Consider the following 25,381-nt stretch of genomic DNA (forward strand, 5'->3'; position numbering starts at 1 on the left):
TCGAGAAAAAAAATCGGGTAGGTATTGAAATTTTTTGGCAGAAAAAAAATTTTTCAAATCGTTTTAAAAAAAGTATTTTCGGTTGCAAGAGTCGATTGCAATCATTTTTGGTCATTACACATACCCTCGAAATTCTACGCATTTTCGAGAAAAAAATTGCTTACCGAAAATCTAATTTCAGGCCAGAAATGTCTGCCCGAATTTTCATGCGAATCTTTAAAACGTCATAACTTCTGAACGGATTGGACGATTTTAATGTTTAAAAAAGCAAACTACACGTATTTTGATGGAGAATATGTAGAAATTGCAAAAATATTCGAAAAATTGATCCTTGACTCCGTAAACTGAGGAAAACTCAATAAAAATGGTCCAATTTTCAAACAGCCATAACGCCTACAATTGTGAATATATTTCAATGAAACTTTTTTCTGAAGTAGAGCTCATGGGTACCTACAAAAAAGTATTAGACAACTTTTCTGTAGGGGGTCAAAGAAAATTACTAAAAATAAAAAACGAATTTTTAAGAAAAATCGACAAGGGAGTAGGTGCCTAAATTTTTCGACGAAAAAAAAAAATTTCAAATCGTTCTAAAAAAAATATTCTTCACTGTAGGGGTCAATTACAATCATTTTTGGTGGAGAGTCATATCATCGAAATCCTACTCATTTCCTAAAAAAAAATTCGAAAAGGTGTGAAATTTTTTGACAAAATTAAAAAATTTGAAATCGTTCTGGAAAAATTATTTTCGGTTGCGGGGATCAATTACAATAATTTTTTATGAATAGACCTACCCCCGAAATCCTAACCATTATCGAGAAAAAAATTCTTTATTGAAATTACAATGTCTGACCCTGACATTCCAATTCCACTGAAATTTCAAAAAGTTTCAAATCACTCTGGAAAAATTATTTTCAGCTGCAGGAGTCAATTACAATCATTTTTTATGATTAGACCTACCCCCGAGATCCTACCCACTTTCTAGAAAAAAATTCAGTACAAGCGGAACTTTAAACGTTAATAACTTTTTAACGAAATCTCCATCAACAAATTGGTATTCTTGATATTCATCTTATTTTGGCCTCTAGAATCTCCCGTTAAAATTTTTCCCAGGGTTGGCCGAACACCCTGTATGTATGCGATACACCTGCTATATCAAGTATATAACAGAGTGAGTCACAAAACTATTCGTACCTCATTGTTAACTTCAAACGATCAGAACATCGTAAAAGAAAATGGAACATTCAGTAATTGGAACGTATGTAATTTAACTTGTTAATTATTTCTTTTTCTCAGAATCATTTTTCATGATACGAATAGGAATATTCTTTTGTATAAAAGAGTACAAAATTTCTCTACCTAGATCGACTGCTAAAAGACATTATAGCCACTTTATATGATTCATTTAATTGTATAAATCGTATAATTTAAACAGGACAATCTCTTCTCGCATAATTTTTGTACTTTTCTGCGATCGTACATCATATTAATATTATCGTTTCGATACAATTTTCTCAGCTTAATATTTTCCTCGCGTTCCCTTTCACAATGTACCAATCGTTCGAAGCGCAAAGATGGCGCGGTTGCGAATACATTCTCGATTCACTGTACGTGTACATATACATACATATTGTATATACTATGCATATGCTCGTATGTTGTTGAAGTAAAAGTGCAGCAATCGACGATAAGGAAAAGAAGTATAGACGTAAATATCGAGTTTGCGTGCACGCAGCTGGCGTTGCATCAAAGAAAAACAATAAGAAAGGAAACTGCTAACGCCCCTTTAAGAATGCCGCTGTGGTGTCGCCTCCGTGGATAAAAGAAAGTAAACGCCCTCCTTTGACTTCGAGGGTTGCTCTTATCAACGTGCTATTCATTCTCATCGTGTGATGTAGCGCGCGACCACTAAACAATGTCGGTTATCTCGACAAAAACACTTAATAGGGAGATGCCACCGATACGACCACGTATTTGTACACGGCTTATTACTGTAAGCCACCGTAAACAATTGCGTTACAATTATCGTATCGTCGCGACACATTTCGCCGCTGGCAAATTTTATACTTTCTTCGTTAAACAATAATCCTTATGCGTGACTGTAACTTGTCGCATCATACTTACTCAATTCTCCTCGATCGAGGGACAATCGGAAATAGCGTTTCGACTAATTTTCCAGGAAGAAAATTCTTACCAAGTCACCGATAACACTCTTTTAAAGATACAAGAATCATAAAAATTTCTTTAATTTGCATTTAGTTCAAAAAAAAAGAAAATTTTGTTTCTCCCGGGTGTACGAAAAATGTTCGATCCTGATTTTTTTTATTAATTCGGGCACTGTTTGCGAATATTCGCGTTCAATCGAGAAGATTTATATCCACGTTTCGTAGTTACAAATAGCTGAAAATTTTATTTTTACTCCTTTTTGACCAGTAAACTTTTAATCAGAGATATTAAAAGAGGTTGTAACCGAAATCAACATAGATACAAATAGCTGAAAAATTTTGTTTTTATTCCTTTTTGATCAGAAAACCTTTAATTAGAAATATTAAAAGAGATTGTAACCGAAATCAACATAGATACAAACAGCTGAAAATTTTGTTTTTATTCCTTTTTGATCAGAAAACCTTAGAAATATTAATATTAGAAATATTAAAAGAGGTTGTAACCGAAATCAACATAGTTACAGATAGCTGAAAATTTTATTTTTACTCCTTTTTAACCAGAAAACTTTTAATCAAAGATATTAAAAGAGATTGTAACCGAAATCAACATAGATTCTGGACGTTGTAATTTACGTTAATCGTTGTCTATGTTAAACATGTTGACAAAAAGTTTAAACCTCTTCGATACGCCTCGGTACGCTTCGTTACTGTCGCAATTAACGTCGGGGCTTGTACAAAGTTTACAGCGACGCTAAGAGCAACGATTTTGCAGCAATCTCAACACGAAATCGAGGAACCGTGTTTTCCAGAGCATCCGGGGCGTACGAATCGTATCAATACGGAATTCGTGTTGATATAAGTTAAAAAAAAAGAAAACAGAGCCTGTGTTTGTTTCATTCAGGGAATTATTTAACAGCATTCCGACCGTGTGTATCGAAATATCGCGAATCGCATTCGAGTCGTCGTATACGTTTCTATCCACAAAGTAAAACCATGCAAAAAAACCAGTGTCACAATTCGCCGTCAATAGTCTAATATCTAAAACATCGTAAGCGTCGAATTTTCTCTAATTTTCTAACGCGATTAATTGTTTCAGGCTACCCCCTAATGCACGTGCCCGCTCCTATAACACAGCGTAGCTAACTGCGGTAGCTCGTACTCAAAATCGTCCACCATCTTTGCCTTTTGGTCGTAAAAGAATAATTCGAAAATTAAATATCTCCGTCGCATTGAACGACCTTTAAAAAAAAATTTGGCTTTGTACAGACAGCTGAAAGAATCATATTCTTCGGGGGTTACTTTTTAAAAGAGTTTTCAAGGTCATCTGGTAATTCTTTTTAAACCAAACTGTGTAATTTTGTTCGTAGGACTCGTAATAACACTTAAAATTTATTTTAGTAAGTGTTCCAGACGATAATCATGATGCATATTTATTGCACCAAGATAGTTAATTTAAATTGAGAGTTTCAGAAGACCATTCTCGTTACTACTAATCTGAATAATAAACACAGTTCGCCACATTTTAGATTGGATATAAGATCGCGTACAAAAAGAAACGTGTCCCAATTAAAAACGTGAGCTCGAAACCTCACGAAATGTCAGGCCCGTATTAATTGCGATTATTCAATGAATAATCCAAGCCCCACCGAGCATGACATACTTTTCCTCAGACATTCTCTTGTAATATCGAAGCTGGGGCTGTTATTCGAAGCACAAAGTTACAGAGACAACCTATATACTGAGAAATTAGTAAAATCGATTAATAACAAGCTCGGAGCGAAACGTCGAGTTTATATTTTCGTACAATTAGCAATAAAGTTTCTGAAATGGATGGGTGCTTATGCACTTATATAAATATTTAAGAACGTTTCGTCTGTTGTTAATATTTCCGTAAAAATTATCATTCTTGCCTCGTATCGTGTGGCAATAATAATTTCTCTATCGATCCGTAAACGTATCTTAATTATCTGTACGTAAAGTACTTTATCGATGCGTTAGCATGACTGCTGGACGATGTTCAGTGTGAGCGACTGTATTGTGCTTTTTGCGGTGTGCTGATCGTGCTTCTTGTTCGAAAATACAGCTAATCGACGCCTAATGTGACTGTCGTTGCATCGAATGCGTTGCTAGTGCGAGTGCTGGATCTTGCTTAATCGTGCGATCGTGCGTGTCGTGATTCAACAATCATATTTTACAGTCGCAACTCTTACGAGCTGACCCATTTCGATATCGAGAAAGCATATCCCCTCTCGAAATTCCTGGAAAGCAGAGCGTAAAGTTACGCGGCCCAATAAACGGTACGGAGTTTGCAACCACCGCTGCAACGTTTTCACGGTTTTCTACATCATTGGACCACGTTCAGTTGATTTCTGTCAGTCCTACTTTCGGAAGTTGCGTCGCCAGCGACTATACAGGGTGTCATACGCAATTGGGAAAAATTTTAAGAAGAAGAATATCAATTTCTTGATTGAGGCTTCGTTAAAAAGTCATTAACAAAGTTAAATTACAAAATTTCAAATCATTCTGAAAAAATTATTTTCGGTTGCGGGAGTGAATTACAATCATTTTTGGTGAATAGGCATACCCCCGAAATCCTACGCACTTGCGAGAAAAAAATTCTTTTCCGAAAACACAATGTCTGACCATGAATGATGATTCCCCTGAAATTTGGCGAAATTGAAAAATTTCAAATCGGTCTAAAAAAATTATTTTTGGTTGCGGGGGTCAATTACAATCATTTTTGGTGAATAGACATACCCTCGAATTCCTACTCGGTTTCGAGAAAAAAAATCCTTACCGAATATGTAATTCCCGACCAGAAATCGTTCCCCGAATTTTCATGCGAATCTTTAAGACATCATAACTCCTGAACAGATTGGACGATTTTAATTTTCAAAAATGCAAACGACGCGTATTTAGATGAAGAATATGTAGAAATTGCAAAAATATTCGAAAAGTTGGTCCTTGACCCCGTAAACTGAGAAAAACCCAATAAAAATGGTCCAATTTTCAAACAGCCATAACGCCTACAATTGTGAATACATTTCAATGAAACTTTTTTCTGTAGTAGAGCTCATGGGTACCTACAAAAAAGTATTAGACAACTTTTCTGTAGGGCGTCAAATAAAATTACTAAAAATGAAAAACGAATTTTTAAGAAAAATCGACAGGGGGGGAGGTGCTGAAATTTTTCGACGAAAAAAAAAAATTTCAAATCGTTCTAAAAAAAATATTTTTCGCTGTAGGGGTCAATTACAATCATTTTTGGTGAAGAGTCATATCTCCGAAATCCTACTCATTTCCTAGAAAAAAATTCGAGAAGATGTGAAATTTTTCGACAAAATTGAAAAATTTCAAATCGTTCTGGAAAAATTATTTTCGATTGCGGGAGTGAATTACAATCATTTTTTGTGAATACACATACCCCCGAAATCCTACGTACTTTCCAGAAAAAAATACTTTACCGAAAATATACTGTGTGGCTAGAAATTTTTGTATAACTTTATAACGAGGCCTCAATCAATAAATTAGTATCCTTAATTTTCGTCTTATTTTGACCTCTAGAATCTCCCATTAAAATGTTTCCCAAGGATGGCCGAACACCCTGTATATCTAAAACGGCGAGTGAATTTCGTTCAGTTTTACGCAGCGATGCAAAATTGCTAAAAACTGTTGTTGTTTTTTTAAACGGAACTTTATCATTTTTGTTGGACTATTCGATGCAGTTTTTCAATCTCTACTGGAAGGTATTAAGGTACTTGTGACCTAAACACATTGGAACATGCGATAATATTCTTTAAAACCGTATCTCTATGAAGACGAGACAGAAACTTCGACGAATCAGACAATGAACTGTATTCTGAAAATGTAAAAATTGATATTTAAAACGGTGGAAAAATAAAAAGACAACCCATACCGTTGATAAATATATCACTGAGGATATTTTCAAAATGTTTCTAATGTTATTGCAATTACACAGAAAAGCACTCTACGAACGAATTGTAAAAAATTACAAGAATACATATTTTTAAATCATTACATATTATTACCATTTTCGGAACGAAATCGATTAATAACACTTTCGTGTGAATGTTTGAAAAATTTTACAATAGATCAGGAGTGACCCAGCCTCCACTCTCCGAGGGTTGAAAACTTTCGTGGCCACCTATGTTCCTTCGAAGAGAATTCGAAACATAGTTGGCCATTAAAAATGTTCACGATCTTTCAGTTGTATCTTCATGACTTTTATAGAAATCGAAATATAAAAATACCGATATATTTACCGATAATTTGTTGGGTTTCTCTATTCCATTACAATTCTCAAGATTTGTTTTAAGTAGAGAAAACCGGTAATTATGTTACCTCTGATACCGAAAGTGCAATGATTTTAGAACCAAAATAATTACCACCATTTGAGCACCTTAAATATCTAATTTGATTTCGATGATAGAATAAAGTATCAAAAGAAAATATTAACAGAAATATTAGAATAACCAAACAATTTTTAGAAGCTCATTATTTAGAGATTTTGACGAACTCAGTAAAAATATGGATAGAGAAAAACGCGTTTCAAACATTTTCACGTTACTCTTATGCGTTAACATATTTATTTTTAAATGATTCACCCCCTATGAAAAATGTTTAAAACGCGTTTTTCTTTAACCATGTCTTCCTATCCTCAACGCCTCATATGTATATGGTAAAATTCAAATCGAACGCTGTATGGGATCATTAAATTTCTATAACAACTGTGAAAGAGCATGGCAATTTGTTCCAATACTGGAGGAAGATTTCGAGAAATCGGATGACGACGACGATAATACGTCCACCTGCTCGAAATGTAAATAGCAGAATGAACAAATAAACGAAGGAAGTAGGCATATACAGAGCGATTTTCCCGCCAGTATACTCGAGAGTAATGCCGCCGCCTAAACACGGAGGCGATAATCCCGTGTATGTTTACAGCCGTGGCTCGATAAAGAGGTCTGGGTTTACTCTGTTTCTCTCTTGAAAATAGAGTCGTCTAGGTTGCAGCAGTTGTCATCGTCGATCGATCAATGAAGCAACGGTGACACGAGTCCCTAAACATACATGGGATTATCGCCGCGGTGTTTATACGGCGACGTTCCTTTCGAGTCCACTGGCTGGAGAATCGCTCTGTACATGGTGTCCCACGGTAACGCTTCTCACAATTTTTCAAGCACTTCTGATAATTTGACAAAATAACATTCTCAACGAAAGTTGATCAGCTCTCGATTAGTTACAAATTGCAATAAAAAAAATTTTTCGAGTTACATTTATTTTATGATATAGTAGTCCGTGTCAAAACGAATTTAATAACCCAGGGGTATGTACCAAGAAAGTGAAATTTTTTACCAAAACTGGCAATTATCTTCAAGGGATTACTAGGGAAATTAAAACATCTCATGACAAGACTGTGGATCTTTATACAAATTAATATTTTTATTAATAGAATTAATGAAATAGAAACTTTGACGAGGTTTGTCTCAACCCCTAAACTTCAACTATTTCTTATATTTTTGCATATTAAGTGCACTCTGTAGTTTTTCGAAAATTAAACATTCACACTTTACTGATGACAAATTAAGACTAAACACAAGAACTCTTTTTCTTCGTCGTGAATTATAAAATCCCGTGAAAAGCATTACGTGGGACGTCTGATGTAACGCGTGAAAATTAAATTTCAGATGGGGATATGGAACCAGTCGAATGTTGCTCTCGGTAAAATGACTGAAACGATCAAAACACCGTATCGCGTGAACGGGCTGCGAGGAAACATGCTGCACACGCGGAACACGTCGTACGTGCAACCGCTTACTCGGAGAGTAAACTTCGCGAAGTTGCAACGCGGGATCGACGCTGCTACGCTGAAAGAGCGCGTAACGCCGGTACAGAAGTCGATAAACGTTCGAAAATAGCCGCCACGTAAACCGGAATAGACCGTGCGAGCATCGCGCGTTTAATTAGCCCTGGGATTGGTTCGACTCACTCCTCCGCACAACCTCCGCAAAACCTCTAGTCTTGGCTCGACGATCGTATCGAGAAGAAAATCGAAACCGGTGGGCGTGAATCGAGTGGCGCTGCTATCGATTATCGATCCGCTATCGATATCCTAACGATACCTAGCGATATATCGATTATATCGACTAGTTATCGATATCAGACGATATATCGATGACATCGTTAAGGTGAAAAAATAAAGAAATTTGAAGAAATATTTTGTAAAATACAGCAAACGTAAAAGACCTTTTATCGTATTAATCTGTTTATTCTCGTTCGAAGACATCTTAAAAAGGATATTGAGATTATTCTCGTCGATACGTTAAATTGTGCGTAACGTTTCGATATTATCGATGGCAACGCCTCAACGTGAATGGCGACTAGGTATTTATCGCCAAAATTAATCGAATTACTGGCACACGTCTACGGCGCGGAAGTCGAGAGTAGAACTAGATCTTTTCAAATAAACTTCATCCCACTCACGCGAGCGTTTGCTATTGTTCGGTGGTTGAATGACCAGTGCGAATAAAGGACGACGAGAACAAAGCGTTAGGAAAATAAATGGGATTTGGAATAGTTCGGAGCGACTGGCCGACGTTGAGGAGTGAATAACAAGTTGGGAAACGTGACCGAGCGTTCTTGCCGTGGATTTCATCAAACGACTAATAACAATGCGCGCGGTTTAAAGATCGTGGGACGTGTCGATTAAAAGGCGAAGAAACGGGTGAGAGAAACGAAGAGAGACGAATGGATAAGTCGTTGTAGATAGGCCAAGAGAGAGAGAAATAGTGAAGACGCGTAATGTGAAGACAAGTAACGTGATATCGAGACGAAAAATATAGAAAACATCGATTCGTGCATCGAGAGGATGCGAAGAAAATTGAAATGTCGCTGAGAGACGAGAAAAGACATTCGAGCTCGACACCGTGCGAAGTACACATATAATTTTCGGTAAAATTTCTTATTCGTTCGCATTCCTGTTGTACGTTGTAAACTGCGTATACAAGGTGTTCCGGTGTGATCGATCCACGCGAATATCGTCGAAATTATCGGTAACTTTCGAAACATTTCTGGAGATGTGATGTGCATTGCCGCCATTTTGTTCAGTTAATCATAGCGTATAGCTGTATCTCATTTTTGATAGATCATTTGTATACATATATTTATTTAATCTTGAAATAAACGAGAAATACAATAATCAGTCGACGTTATCAAGGTTTAGTTTTTCAAATAACGTTGAACCTTTAACGCTCCGTAAAATCGTGTTAGTTCTTTTTTTTCGTTTTTATGTTATATTTGTTTCGTCGTTTTGTTCTATTTAGATTTTTTCTTTATTTTATTACCGTACAATTTAAAGAAAGGGTGGATAAAAATTTTTGTTTAATAAAACTGGACTTAAAATTTAGGGCACGTCGAAACTGGTCGAGGACATAGCGAAAACACTCCTAGAAACCTAAGTGTACCAAGAAGAACCACTCGTAATAACTCGAATGCTTAAAGGGTGCCAAAATGTGTTTAACGAAGGTTTCGATATGGCTGACGGAACATTTAGGGATCGAGTGTATCATTGTATTCAAACTAAAGGTCAGTTTCTCGAGTATCGAGCGTAAGAGCAACGTGCTCGGTGTATACTGCATTAATTGGTGAAAAGACCTTGAATAATCTCGAATCTGACTCGCCGAGGCTAAAATACCAGATAAAAGAGTTCCTAATTAAATATTCGAGGGACACAAAGCACCTGGCACCTAACAAGTTAGCTATTCCCAGCAACAATTATAAACTGGGATGTTTGGATAGCCATACGCGACCCTGACCTGACCGTAATTATAACTAGAGATGGCAAAAATGTATTTCATCAAATACGAATTAGAAGGAAACATACGCAGAAACCCTTAATTTATTAAATAATCATTAAGCCCGTCTGAATCTATCGAAAGGTGAGACATGGTAGCCAAAAACCACGTTTCAAAATTAAGAGTACTACGAATTATCTTTAGAAATTACGGCAAAGATATCAAAATTAAAACGATAGTAAAAGGAATCACACGATTTGGTATTCGACGACATATTGAAATACAAAATACAAATATATTTTAATTAGAAGATTCCCCCATTTCTGAACTTAATTGCACAGTAGATGCAAATTTAACTGACCATCCAAAACAATTAAGAGCTTAACCTCGTTATATTGTTCGACTACCCTGCCATACTATCTCTTGATCCTTTGCATAAACCAACACAAGTACGGCCTCTTTGTTTTTCAAATATAGAAGGGCATAATGAAACCGTAAAAGAAGCGGTTGCTTGTGATATTAATCACAGTCACGGAAGTGGCTTTAAGCATTCGCAGTCGCTTCAAATTGCATCCATCATAGTGAACTCGTCGCTAAGAGTATCTTATGCAACAATTCTCGCTTCCAAGTAACAGTTTTCACATCGAATTCAATTGACGAAATATTCCTGGCGCTTACTTAGATTTATATTGCAGTTATTTATGTCGAAAACCGGGCTTCGTGATAGAATTTATATTCTATAGGGTGGTTTCATCCCTTGATCAAATTTAAGCATTCTAATTTAAATTTCGACTTCAAATTTTATAATAAACTTTACGTTTCATTAATTCTTTCATACAAAACTACGATCAAAGGACTATTGATTATATCATGATACAGAAATTTAAACTGAATTCATCGAGCAAAATAGATTTGAAACGAAAAGGCATGTTTTTAACGAACAGGTGAATATACCAAAATTATTTCTATATAATTTTACATCATTTATATTACGTAATGATATATAATGAAATTTATTTTAATTTAAACGTTCGTAAATACATGTAGACACCAAGGTACAAAATTATAAAAACGACGGCAATCTTAAAATTTGTAAAACCCCATATATTTGAAGTTTCCAAATTCTCCAACATTCGCCAGAAATACTTTTTGATACTGTGAACGATTTCAACGATATTTACGTGGATCGATTAAAACGGGACACCCCGTGTACGCAATCGAAGGAGACTATGGCCGCGATGTCAGATCATAACACGAGTACAGTAATTCTTCGTTTGGAGATAGGATTTTAACACGAGGTTAAAGAAACTGACCATTGTTTACGTCTCTCAAATTTACGTCTTAAACAAATGTTTATATTTTTCATTGCGTTTGAGATTATTATGATTGGTGAGGTTTCTACGATGAAAATAAATCGTATTGCATTCAGACTATTTTTAATTATATGATTCGAACAAAACTATAGTTAAAAGTAGTCGAATCTTGTTTGAACTAATTCTCGCGGAAAACCCAACGGCAGAATATTAATCTCATAAAAATCAAAAAATATAAAGGATTTTAGTCGTTGGCGCAACGAGACACAATCAGTGTTAAAACGGCGTGGCCGATTTTCATTCATCCAGCGAGGAATTACTGTACCTATAGAAACGGGCGTCACACGACAAGTGAAACGCAGAGGCGGCTACAAAATACGATTTCTAGATGCGAATTTAGAATTTCACGGATTACTGTGGCCGCGTCCTGTTTGCCAATTAGTACGTTTCCAAACTTCTCGTCGACGTTGTCAAACAAACAATCCTCCGTTGTTCGAAATAGTATTTTATTCGCCTCTGGACATGGTGGCATGCTCTATGTTGGTACACACTATAAATACATTTGTACACTCGTACCATGATCAAGAACAGACAGAGAGACAGACATATACATATGCGCGTGACGTTTGCATTTATATACATATATGCACACACGGATGCACGTCTATCCATATTAGGTGTCTATTTAATTCGTATAGATTTAGATATGTATATAGATATATGCACAGCACATTGTTCTCTATTAGAGCTTACTAAATGCGTGATCGAACCGAGTACTCGTCCGAGAGTAACCTGCAACAGCGAAACAACACCCTGTCACTGTCCCCTAGGGTCAAGTACTTACGTCTAATATCTAGCTTTCTATTTTATCGGAAAGGGGAGAAAAGGAAGACACAGGTTAGCTAATCAAGGGATCGTTCGTTTCGTCGACTTTTCACGCCTCCCATCCGCGTGGATGCGTCGAGGAAGGAGCTAGAGAATACCATTAACATTTTTATCAAGTATTAATATATGCTGATAAATTAACGAAGACGACGCTTGAACTTTTACTCGATCGTCGTGTGCTGGTCGCGAACGATTCTGTCCATACTGCCACGGATGCACGAACGATTGATAGAAACATAATCGATGTCGCGTCGTTCTACCAATCGGAAGTCGAAAGGCGCTTAGTGGCTTCCGTACATCTGCAGAATTACGAACACAATCCTGATGGATGAGTGTACACCGGTACTCTTTTCGTCGTTGAACCGTTGGAACTTTGGTGCAAAAAAAATGCCCTAGAAAGACAACGAGGAGACTCGTCGAGTCCGCCGATCGAAAGATCTTAATAAAACGCGACATTTCTCCGATATAAAATGTTTCGAGAATGGTATTTTTTGTTCTTGCTTATAGTTTTTGTATCGATGCTCGAGGATTGGGAGTCGATTTAGTGGAAAAACCTGATCGTATAGAGAATGTACGGACAAAAGATACTTTTAAGAGGCTTGAAAAATAAATAAATTATAAATAAATTTATTTGAAATGTATAAGAGAAGAAATTGTAAACAAAATTAATGGAAGATGGAAGAGAAATCACAGTATAATCACAAGCTGTAATAAAAAGCATTGCTTATGAAATAATAATAAACGTTTGTAAAGGCTATTTTCCAAAGATAATTATGTACGTAGGCGGACGTAGCTCGACGGCTCCATAACTCAGTCTTTCTAGGGTTAATTCTCACTAATAAAAATCAGAACATTTTAAACAATGATTACAAATACCTTTTGATTCGAAACATAAACATTAACACGCGTAAATGATGTTTCGATACGAAATGCGATTAAACACGACAATGAAACATTTCGTTTACAATTCCTCTGTTTATCGTGAAGCATCGTATCCTACAGATACATAAATAATAACCACTTTGTACCATGTATAGGATGGAATGAATTATTTTCAAAATTGTTTGGATTGAAATTCTTGGATGTGTTTTGTGAATATTGTAACCGGTTTTTTGTCGGATGCCGTTGACGAGTCTCGAACAGAAACCATCGAGCATCGATGGAGATGAAGAAAAAATATAGAAACTATGGTAAACGATAGTAAAAATAGAAATAGAGTCGAACGGAAGAATTCGCAGCGAAATAAAATTTATTTCAAGCGATACTTTGCGACAACTCGAGCTACTTCGTCATGCAATTTAGCGTACTGCGTAAAATAATTATACGTGAACGTTTTTTTAAGTATAGTAAATACGATTTGCACTAGCTGTACGAATCGTACAAACGCGTTTAGTGGTTTTACGATGGAACGATTGTACTGCAAATATTTCGGTTTTGAAAGTATAATGGCTCACGAAAGTATTCGAACGCTTGCAATTAGAAATATTAGTGAACATCGTGAATCTAAATCAATCTAAAGCTTTCAAAATATCGACAGAATACCTGGAATATCTCACTTGTTTTTTATAATATTAAACATTGTTCTAGATAAAAAGTAAGCTATGTTAAAAGTCGAAGATAAAAATTAAGCTACAACAAAACAAGAGAAAAGCAAAAAATATGCACTCAATCTCTTTTCGTTTTATATATTGATATCTCTGAGAATGCATTGTTTTCTCTATTTATATTTCTGAAAATATAATGCTGCGTAATTTTGCAGCATTTTGTTCAGTAACATTTCTGATCGAAACTATGAAAATACTTTCGCGAACCATTGCACATAAGAGATTAGTAATCGACTTAGATGGAACTGACTTTCTTTAACACCGCCGTTAAAAATAGGATCAGAAAAGATTTTAATTGTCGACATACGTATCCGGTACCAGAAATACACAGAAGCTATTTAAATTCTAGTCGAAAATACTTTGGATATCGCGCTTGGGTAAAAGAAATAAAACTGACATTTAGCATTAGAATCATTCCGGGTATCAACGTAAAAGAAATATGACGTGAGTCGTCGAAGAAACATCATAAAGCCGAAAAAAGGCGAAGAAAAATATAAATGCAACATGTCTGACAAAGAAAGTTTAGACGGAATTCGACAAAATGCAATCCGATTATATTTACAATGATACGATTACATATAATCACACTGTAATTATCATCCAGCGTAATTATAATTGTAAATATCTGAAAAATATAAAGACTATCTAATTTTCAAGATATTTGATAATGTAGTCAGATCACATTTTGCCCAACATTGTTTTACAAGCATGAATTCTTCTCGCTGTAAACAAGAATTCCAATCATACGAGATTCTGTAGTCAAAAGCTACGTTAAAAGTCGAAGAAAAATGCATTGTTAAGTGTCTGCATTTCAGCTAGCATAATCTTGTTTCCCGTTCAAAATTTAATAGTTAAAACTAACGAGAAAAACTAAGCTTAAATAAAACGTATATTCGAATAAAGTCCTACTCGTATTCGTGTACTATAATGGTGATTCGCTATAAATAAAAAAAACTTGCTTTTTATGAATTGTATCGTTGTTATTGAAACTGGTATGAATCCATTTTTTCATACATTGAGATATTTAAGTTTATGTTCGAATAAATTAAAAACAACATTTGTCAATGGTCATGCCACGTTAAAAACATAATTTATGGTATTATTCATTTGTATATTGTTTATATTGTACCTCTCTATCAGTTTTATAATTAAGCCTTACTCGTTAATATTAAAAAGAAAAAACAAAACACAAAAAAGTACTTCGTAGATAGAAGTAACACAGTAGTGTAGTAGACAGCAGCGATTTTCGTCCGATCACAGAAGTGCAGCATGATTAGGCCACGTGCAGTCAAGGATGGGGGTGACCGCTTGAGAAAAACAACAGCAGCAGCACGTGTTGTTGTTGATTTGTGTTTATTGTTTACAGTATTGAATACTGTTTATATTATACCTCTCTACTGGTTTTGTAATTAGGCATTGCTTATTCATTAACAATAACAAAAAAAACTACTTTGTAAATAGAAGTAACATAGTAGTGTAATAAACAACAAAAGTGAAGCTGCATTGAGCGCGGCCAGTACTGGGGTGGGCCATTGAAATAAAAACATAACCAAAGAAACTACTTCGTAAGCAGAAAAATAACACAGTTATAATAAACAACATTTGGTAAAAATAAATGGAAACAATTCCCATAACAAGTTTCTCTTCATTTATAGTGAATCACTATTATTATAGTGTACGAATACGAGTGGAAGTAGTAACTGAGAACCCGGATTTTCTCGTATTTAAAATTATTGAAATCACGTTCGCCAAAAAGTCCCGGAGTAAATAAGAGTTTGTGGAACGTGTACGGAAAAGCGGATTCTTTTCGTTCAGTTTGAAAAACGCTCTCGCGCCCCAATGGCCACGGTGTTCGTACTTATCCAGTCGCGTGGCCCGTGTATTGCGCCATCTTCTTGAAATAGAGTACGGTCGATATTTATTCCGACTCAATGCGGTGTGTACGGGTTAACGTTGACTCGACAGTTGCGTATAGCGTGTAAGAAAAGGATCCAAGAAAGAGAAACGAAGAAAATGCAGAATCGATGCAAGTGAAAAGTAATAATAAACGCACAAGATGGACGCATTGACGTAGAGAGACTGTGGAACGAAAAATAAAAGCGGTAGAAAAATATAGTGTCGCCGAGAAAGCGCATCGGTTGCCGACTTACTCGGGATATTTGACGTTCGGTAGAGCCTTCAGGAAGCATCGTTGGCGCAAGATGCCCTCCCACAATTGGACGCCGACGATACCGAATATGAAGAAGACGAAGAAACACAGCAGCAGCACGTTGCCCAGCATTGGAAGCGTGTCGAGTAAAAGCATCACCAGTATCCTCATACCTGTTGAAAAGGAACAACCGCAAGGCTAGATAATTACCTCTTGAGATCTTATGTTTACTCAGCGTACCGCAATGCCGTCGCTTCCGCGAGGAATTAGATAAATAAAGAACTTTTCTATTTACGTCGCAAGGGGAAGAATAATGTCATACCGGCGTCGCAAACGGAAGTGGTGCTAGAATATTAATAGGAAAGAGTAAGAAAGGTGCAGGATAATATACGGAGTGATGAAAAGAGGGGTCCCGGTAACTTTAAAGGCGCGTTCGTGTGCTCGTCGAGAAAGGCGAAAAATTTCTGGCGAGCATAGGTGCTAAAATCTATTCTCACCGTGTAAAATTTACTTTTAATATTTATGGACGTTTAAATTCGTGAACGAGCCACGTTGCGATACGCTGAATATAAAGAAAAATTTATTTGGTGGAAGTAGGTATGTTAACTAAAGGTTATCAACATAGTAATTAATTATGTATACAGAGTGTTCGGCCACCCCTGGGAAAAATTTTAGCGGGAGATTCTAGAGGCTAAAATAAGACGAAAATTAAGAATACTAATTTGTTGGTTGAAGCTTCGTTAAAAAGTTATCAACGTTTAAAGTTCCGCCTGTAGAACGACAATCTGCGAGTAGACCTTATATCCAATATATTTTTTCGCCCCATTTTTCTGGGACTCTACTGGGAGTTTTACAGATACGTATGAAATTTCAGTGGAATAAGTTTTGATCAGATATTATAGTTTCGATAAAGTATTTTTTTCTTGAAAGTGCGTAGGATTTCAAGGATATGTCTAATGACCAAAAATTATTGCAATTGATCCCCGCAACCGAAAATAATTTTTCCAGAACGATTTAAAATCTTTTTTTTTCGTCGAAAAATTTAGGCACCTACCCCCTGTCGATTCTTCTTAAAAATTCCTTTTTCATTTTTAGTAATTTTGTTTGACGTACTACAGAAAAGTTGTCTAATACTTTTTTGTGGGCACCTATGAGCTCTACTTTAGAAAAAAGTTTCATTGAAATATATTCACTACTGTAGGAGTTATGGCTGTTTGAAAATTGGACCATTTTTATTGGGTTTCTCTCATTTTGCGAGGTCGAGGACCAACTTTTCGAATATTTTTGCGATTTGTACATATTCTCCACCAAAATACGCGTAGTTTGCTTTTTTAAACATTAAAATTGTCCAATCCGTTCGGAAGTTATGACGTTTTAAAGATTCGTATGAAATTTCGGAGAGACATTTCTGGTCTGGAATTATATTTTCGGTAAGGTATTTTTTTCTCGAAACCGAGTAGGAATTCGAGGGTATGTCTATTCACCAAAAATGACTGTAATTGACCCCCGCAACTGAAAATAATTTTTTTACAATGATTTGAAATTTTTTAATTTTGACGAAAAATTTGTCCACTTACTGAATTTTTTTCTCGTAACTGAGTAGGATTTCAAGGGTATGTCTATTCGCCAAAAATGATTGTAATTGACCCTTGCAACCAAAAATAATTTTTTTAGACCGATTTGAAACTTTTCAATTTCGCCGAATTTCAGGGGAATTATCATTCATGGTCAGACATTGTACTTCCGGTAAAGAATTTTTTTCTCGTAAGTGCATAGGATTTCGGGGGTATGTCTATTCACCAAAAATGATTGCAATTGACCCCTACAAACGAAAATAATTTTTTCTGAATAATTTAAAAGTTTTTAATTTAATTTTGTTAATAACTTTTTAACGAAGCCTCAATCCAGAAATTGATATCCTTAATTTTCGTCTTATTTTGGCCTTTAGCATCTTCCATTAAAATTTTTCCCAGGCGTGGTTAAACACCCTGTATAGTCGCAGGCAGTACAAATCTTTAGTATTAATAAATGAGTTACTCTTATTATTACACAAATTTGTAAATAACCTCGTTTATCAATTTATTTTTAAATATGCTCAGATATTGTCAATCAAATCGCCACCTTGAAATATGACTTATTGACATATTTTTACTCGTTTTCCACCAATATTTTTTATAAATATACCGGTCAATGATACGATTAATTCGATGTACATATTCGTAGAAACGTAATACGTAGTAATTTACAATTCAGCGAACAACGTTATAGAAAAAATGTCAGTATTTAATCGAGTATTGCTGAACACAGGTTTTACTTATAAAATTTTATATTGTGTATTATAATGCACCAAATAGTAACCAATCAATATCGACTGATCAGCCAATATTTAATATCCTGTATTTCCCATCTTTTATTTTTAAATTTAGCAAATTAGAATTTAAAATTCACTATTCATTTTTAAACGGGAAATCGCTGTACTGTTTACCTCTACACAGAAGAGGTTTACTAGAAGTTTTCCCGCAGGTTTGATCGACCATAGTTCCAGCAAAAATGCCGGCGAAACCTGGTGGATAAACCTCTAATAAACCTGGCCGTGTATTATGTTACTCAACGCTTTAATGCCCGCACGTTTCACACAAAGACTGTTTCCTAACGCCTGGCGATTTTCACAACAGTTTCAATCTGGTAGAAGCTCCTTCTTTTTAAATCAAACATTTCATAAATGTTCAAATTCCACATAGCTTTATAATTAAGCAACTCTCATATATAACAAAAACAATACATCTTGATATATTTGTTCATCCTCGAAAACTTTCGTTGGAAACTATTTCTGCATTGATGGAGATTGAAGTTTCCGATTACTTTGTTTGAATTTAAGCCGACGAACTACCAATTTTCGAAGACAATTCGACGAACAGTTTGAAACAACTTTCTACACCGTTGTAGACCGAAGTAAGGCACACGAAGATGCCAGGAATGCTATTGCAAGGAATTATAAACGTTGGGATACCATAATGAGCACACGAGGATGCCAGGAATATTATTACAAGGAATTATAAACGTTGGGACACTGTAATGAGCACACATAAAATTTGAACCATAACAAAACGTAATATCTTAAATGAACAGTGGCATAGCGACTGAAAGTCACACACATGTGACAGTACATTGAATTCCTTTCGCCATAGTTTATGCAAAATTGTCTACATTCTAAACTATTAAAAACGCGATTCTAATTCTACTGTCTGATTCGTTCCACAAATTTTTTTACAAGATTTAATCAATAACAAGTCCTAATTTCTTCGTAAAATTTGTTTCGTAGATGCTCGTCAGATGATCTGTAACAAAGTTATAAAACAGTTCGACGCACATTTGCCCCGATCTCCGGTAAAAAAAAAATGTTAAAAGTTTTCCTGGTTTCATTGGTACCTACCATGAACGATGAAACCAGCAGTATGAAATCGATTTGGCGAAGTGAATAGAGTGTTTGACTATCGAAGCTCGTTCAGGCGAACACGAATTCGCGTCCCGATTCCAACATTTTTTTTTCTGTTTTCCTCTTTTACAGACTTGGAGTACCTGTTAATCGTATCATTGGAACATGATATTTTGTATCGTTAAACAATCCAGCATACTCGTTTCGAAAGCTCTTTGTTCGTTCATTTGTTAACGCAATTTTGGGGGATCGATATAAAAATAAATAAAACATTCCGACACCGAATTTCAGAAAGTCCGAATTCATTACATTTTTCGTGTAGGCTTTCGGCGAAAACGCAACTTGTTTTGCATTCAAGAAGAAAAATGGGTCATACAGAACTTTCTTTTCAATGCTAGAATCGTAACAGTTTCGTGTGCTCCATTTTTGTCTAAACGTGCTTGTATATTTTGTTTTCTTTTTATATAGATAGAAGTAACGTTGTCATGAAGAACATAATTATGTCTACGTACCTGAAAAATACTATAAATTGACGGACAAAATGGCGTAAAAAATCTGACTTTACGATAAAATTGTTATTTTCGTCTAAGGAACTAGAAGAGGCAGTAACAAGAAGAAATAATTTGTTTAATTTATAAAAATATTACTGAAAAGGAAATGGTCTTACTTTGTACGTAACATATTAACCTCTTCCCGTGGCATTTAGCTCGACGAAATCCGGACCCAAACAGTAGGCGTCAACGCGCGGTAAACAGACCAGACTGATGCTAAACTGCTTTGTAACAGAGATTATAAGAATCGTGACCAACTCTTGTGGCGTACTGATAGGAACTAAAACCCAATCACGATCGTGATTTGCCGTCCTCGAGCCTAGCTCGTGATGTTTACGTTTGGGCCGACCTTCTGTTCGCAAGACTGGCTCGTGATATTCATGTTTAGGCCAAAATCTTCATCACGAGTCAGACTCGTTAAAGTACAGTAAGAGGTTAAATACAATACGAAATCCTTGTACCAATGATTCTCAGGATATTTTATAATTTTGTCCAGCAGTGTATTTGAAAGATTGTTAAACATTTTAAATATAGCATTAGCTTTAAGCTGTAATCGTTGAACCACCGAACGGATGAAAATGAGCTTTCGAGTGCAGATAATGAAAATATAGGAGCATTAAATAAAGATTATTTTAAAAATTAAAGTATCGGTCAATAGGAGCGTTATAATTCATCGAAAATACGTCAGCGGATTTATCAGTAAACCTTGTTTCAAATATAACTACGATCAAAACTTTTTGGTTATTTATTATGCCCTGGTTTAAAAGAGGCGGAATGTTCCATTTCTTATATTTGCCACCAGATGGCTATTTTGAAGAACGTTAGCTTGTTGCTAATGGTTCCACTTGAAATCTTTAAAGCCAGAGGCTTCAGAACCGCGGTTACATCACGGACGAGCTATAGAGTAGACTTTACAAGCAACGCCATTTTCTGTCACATAATTTTGGGGCTTTAAAGCAGGAATAAATATCTCGATTGCCTCCATGCATGTACAGTTTGTTAGGAAATGATATATTATTGTCGTTACTGGAGGAAAAAGTCACTGTAAAATTGATCTGCATCATTTTTGTTAAAATCAGATTTTTCTATGATTGCAAAGTATTCGAGGAACCACTGGAAATATACTATTATTTTTTTTCTCAATTATCGATTCTATCATTAATGTTGTCAATATTAAACACAAACAGCGACCATATAAATTCCAACATGTTCAAACATTCAAACAAAACGATCGTATTTCTCGAGAAAATTTTATTAAGAAGTTTAACGATTATTTGGAGAAATGCAGCTGTCGATGATCACCAAGATCTTGCGACTCGACGCCATTGAACTGTTTCTTGCAGGGCCACATTAAGTCTCTTGTTTATTCCAACAAGCCACAAACTGTTAACGATCTCAAAACAAACATTCGTGTTATTGGCGAGATACAGTCCGATCGATGTGCCAAAGTCATCGAAAATTGAGTTTATTCGCTCCATTAAACGCAATCGCGATGGTCATTTAAATGTATAATGTCAAAATAAAACAACACGTACCAGAGATCATCTTCAGTCGTCTTCGTTTTGTTTAAATTCAAAGTTCTGTTGCTCTTATTGGGAAATACGTTAGTATAAAAATTGTTTTTGCAATTAAGAAATGCATAGGAAAAAGTCATTCGAAATAATGTCCTTATTTCAATGTTGTGAAAATCGGTGAGATGGCCCAATAAATACAGAAGCTTCTTAAAATAAATTGTCACGATCGTGGACGACGAAAATAGGAGAGCAGAGCCTTTCGACGAAAAAATTAGCAAAGCGAATTTCCTTTACTGTTTGCTGATAGTATTTGAGCGTACTTCGTCAAGGCTTTAAAGAGGCTTGCCAATCCATCTTATCTCCTACTCAAGGTTTCGACTCAAAAATACGTCCAGCCTGTCGAGAATGTGATTACTAAGTGTTTCGTTCGCAGAAGCGTGTCTTATCTCTTTGAAAATCATTTAATACCTTTTGGCAAAGTTCTATTCAATTTTTTACTTGCTCAAAATCTCTCGAGAGAGTCTCTAGCCAATCTCAATCAGCGGAACTTGGTTCAATAATTAGACTAGAGGAATATAAATAAAATTTTTTGGTGCCACCAACATTATTGAAAATATTTATTTGTCATTATATAAAATCTATGAGAAGAGTTTATCATACGAAAAAATTCAGCAGTTTTTTACATATAATTGTTATTGTTTTTGTACTTACTTGGAATTCTGTTGATGGCGCGTAGAGGCCTCAGGACTCTTATTGTTCTTATCGCTGACAGATTCATGTTCTCCACGTTCAAACAGTATTCCAAAGCACTGCAATAAGACAAAGGAGAATTTATTTCACTTTTGCACGTAAGTCTATTAACTTCGTCGACGGAAATTAATTTATTACTATACATAATTACATGTAAATAAAATTCGATTCAGGAAGTCACGCATAGTTCGAACACTGGTCAGCAAAATGTGATTTACATTTCTTCGTAATATTTTTAAGCATAACCAGTTAAACTGTATTACACAAGGTGTCCCAGGATTAAACGGCCAACCGGTGCCAGTATATTCTATCAGTGGAAATAAGAAAAAAGTCGAGTGTACGTTTTATTAATAAAAAATCATCTCTTAATGTATTATATTGACGATAGATGCAGCTTCTATTAATCGCTCGTTATTACTAGACCGTTTCAAAATGCTTGACAATACAGTAGAACCTTGATCATTGCAATCTCCATCGTTGCATGAGAGCCCCGTTCGTTGCATTATGTCTACAATCGAAGAAAATGGTCGCCAAGCAACAAGTAAGGTTGGAGACGCTACGCATGGGCCATAAGTAGTGGGGATACGCTGTGTGAGGCTACTTCTCATTGGATTGGTTGCCTCGATTATTGCAGGAATTTTCAGCTCCAATCTTTCTGCAACAATCGAGGTTCTACTGTACAAGAATGGCATCGTTGAAAAATAGAGTTTATTACCGTATGAATTTCCGTTCCGTTTCGGAGAATGCAACCCTAATTTTTTGGATCAGTTCACGGCGCGTGTTAATTTTCGTTCGTTGATCTTTTTCATTCCAAGCCCAGTGACGCGATTTTTGGCGATTTTCGAAACTAGAAAACTGGCTATCCTCGACTAAAAGAAACTTACGTAGGTGAAAACGTATTATGACTGGAAATATTATACATATCCGTCTCTATTTCTTCGTGTTATGTTTATTTTTAATATCATGTTATCGAAGAAAACTTATTTTAGAAAATAATTTCAAATTAAAATTTTAAGAAGTGTCTTTGATTCTAGGAGCCAACATAAGACGAAAATCAAGAATATCAATTTGTTGATTGAGGCTTCGTTTAAAAGTTATTAACGTTTAAAGTTCCGCCTGTAAAACGGTAATCTGTGAACAGCTGCGTGATAGTGGTTCTCGTTCAGCATGAGAAACTCTACTTACTGACGTATCGACAGTCTTACAGTTTTGTGAATGAGAACCACTATCTCGTGTCGCAGCTGTTCGCAGATTGCCGCTCTACAGGCGGAACTTTAAACATTAATAACTTTTTAACGAAGCCTCGATCAACAAATTGGTATTCTTGATTTTCGTCCTATTTTGGCCCCCAGAATCTGACATTAAAATTTTTCCCAGGGGTGGCCGAACGCCCTGTATAATCATCCCCATGAGTTTGTACCAAAAGTACCAAAATTCCAATGTTCTCATATGTTTTACGAATTACTTTTACGAATCATAAATCAAAGAACGTGTAAAAAGTTAGTATGTATTTTCCCCCACCGCTTGAGCAATAAGAAATGAAGACTGTAGACTTGCAGTGTCCAAATATTTTCGTACAATACGTATAATTGACTCGATCTTCAAGATGACGGCCAATTTATGGGACTTTATTTCGTGGAATGCTCCTCAGGAATGTATCTCGCCCCGGCCGTTGCACAATCGACAGAATTAAACGGAACTTAAATATGACTTTATCGGCGGTATTCGAAACGGAAAATTGCTTTAGAACGAGTGTGTTCCATTTGTTTCGCTGCGAATACGTGTCGCAACGTTTCAATTTGCTTTTAGCGAATCAACGTTTCCATAATATCCGTTTACTACTGGCGCATGGAGAGATAGGATTTTACCTATTACGTAACATCTAACAGTAACGATGTATACACATTGCAACGATCCACGCGCAATGATGAGATCGAAGTCTATGTTGTTATATATTTATACATGTGTCTTCCGTATCGATGCAATCATTTCAAATTCGTTGCTCCGTTTAATACATACGGCAAAAGTGAACGAGCACTTCCTAAAATTTGACCGAAATTATTTTTAATTTATATTTCATTTGTAATTCTTCTATACTTTTGTATAACATTTTTTAATCTTAGAATTATAGTCGTAGGTTCATAGATATTTACTTTATTTCAGGCGAACAAATAACTAGGAAGGGATATTAAAGGAATACCCTTGGTATTTTAGAATATTTAAGTATCTAAAGAAACTACTAACATTACCTAATTTCTAATAAATGATAGAAGCAAATTTGTGAAAGGAACATGATTTTGATATTCTGAAAAGTTCTTCAGCAATTATTCAACTAAATTTTGTATCAGAACTCCTATCAAATTCACGATGAACAATTTTAAGCCAAACAATTAAAAAAAAATGCTATAATCGTGATTTTTTACAAGAATAATATCGTAAATTTAAGACAAAAGCTTAATAGGTAAGATAAGCTGAGCTAAGCCTACAAGCATAAATCAAATACATAGAAAATAAAGTGAACTAAATTACAAAAATTTTGTACAACACAATGGAGGCAATAAAAATTCGTACGTTGAAAAGTATTAAAAATGAATCGAGAATAAAGAATAAAGTCTTTTGCGCGAAGTTCCATTTCCAAGAAAAATTATTTAAAATTATGGATTGAATTGATTCTTAGATGAGACTCAACATTGTTCAGACACTGTCCTAAGCGAAAACGTAAAGGATAATTGAAAAACACTCACCCAGCCGCGACGATAAAAAAGTCCAGTCTGTTCCAGGAGTCCGCGAGATAAGTTCCTTTACCATATATCCCCATCGCGACCATTTTGATTGTCATTTCCAGAGAGAAGAAGGCGAAAATTATGTCATCGAACATCTGTAAACAGAGGACGGACCGATTAGGCGAGAAGACGCTTAAGTCGATCGTTATTGATGAAGGATACTCGACGCAACTTCCATTACACGTCGACACCAGATGTTGGTTTCTCATGTTTGCCTTCATTTTCTACGTTACGTGCAAATTCCAAAGCGAGATGCAAGGTAAACAGTGCAATTAATCAATCCTCCGCGCCACAGCATTTGAGTATAATTCGGCCTCGGGCTGCTGCACGAATTTCCTGCGGATTCATTTATCCTTCATCCGAAAGAAACTTAACCAATTGCAAAACGAACGCGTCACGATCGTTCCATAAGTATTACTG

At 35.6% G+C, this 25,381-nt stretch overlaps 1 protein-coding gene across 4 annotated transcripts in view; it reads right to left on the bottom strand.

Moving 5' to 3' along the window:
- Positions 1-25,381, bottom strand: part of Ca-alpha1t (Ca[2+]-channel protein alpha[[1]] subunit T) — a 118,533-nt gene that overhangs the window by 60,997 nt on the left and 32,155 nt on the right. For 2 of the 4 annotated variants that reach the window (XM_076773042.1, XM_076773043.1), the window contains exons 3-6: positions 24,923-25,056; positions 22,140-22,237; positions 15,929-16,100; positions 12,043-12,081 (exon numbers count right to left, since the gene is read on the bottom strand). In XM_076773042.1, the coding sequence (XP_076629157.1) occupies positions 12,043-12,081; positions 15,929-16,100; positions 22,140-22,237; positions 24,923-25,056 (443 nt within the window). The remainder of the gene's footprint in view (positions 1-12,042; positions 12,082-15,928; positions 16,101-22,139; positions 22,238-24,922; positions 25,057-25,381) is intronic. The other 2 variants (XM_076773044.1, XM_076773045.1) reach the window with 1 other exon arrangement.

The sequence above is a fragment of the Colletes latitarsis genome, chromosome 9, assembly GCF_051014445.1.
Source record: "Colletes latitarsis isolate SP2378_abdomen chromosome 9, iyColLati1, whole genome shotgun sequence".
Classification (NCBI taxonomy): domain Eukaryota; kingdom Metazoa; phylum Arthropoda; class Insecta; order Hymenoptera; family Colletidae; genus Colletes; species Colletes latitarsis.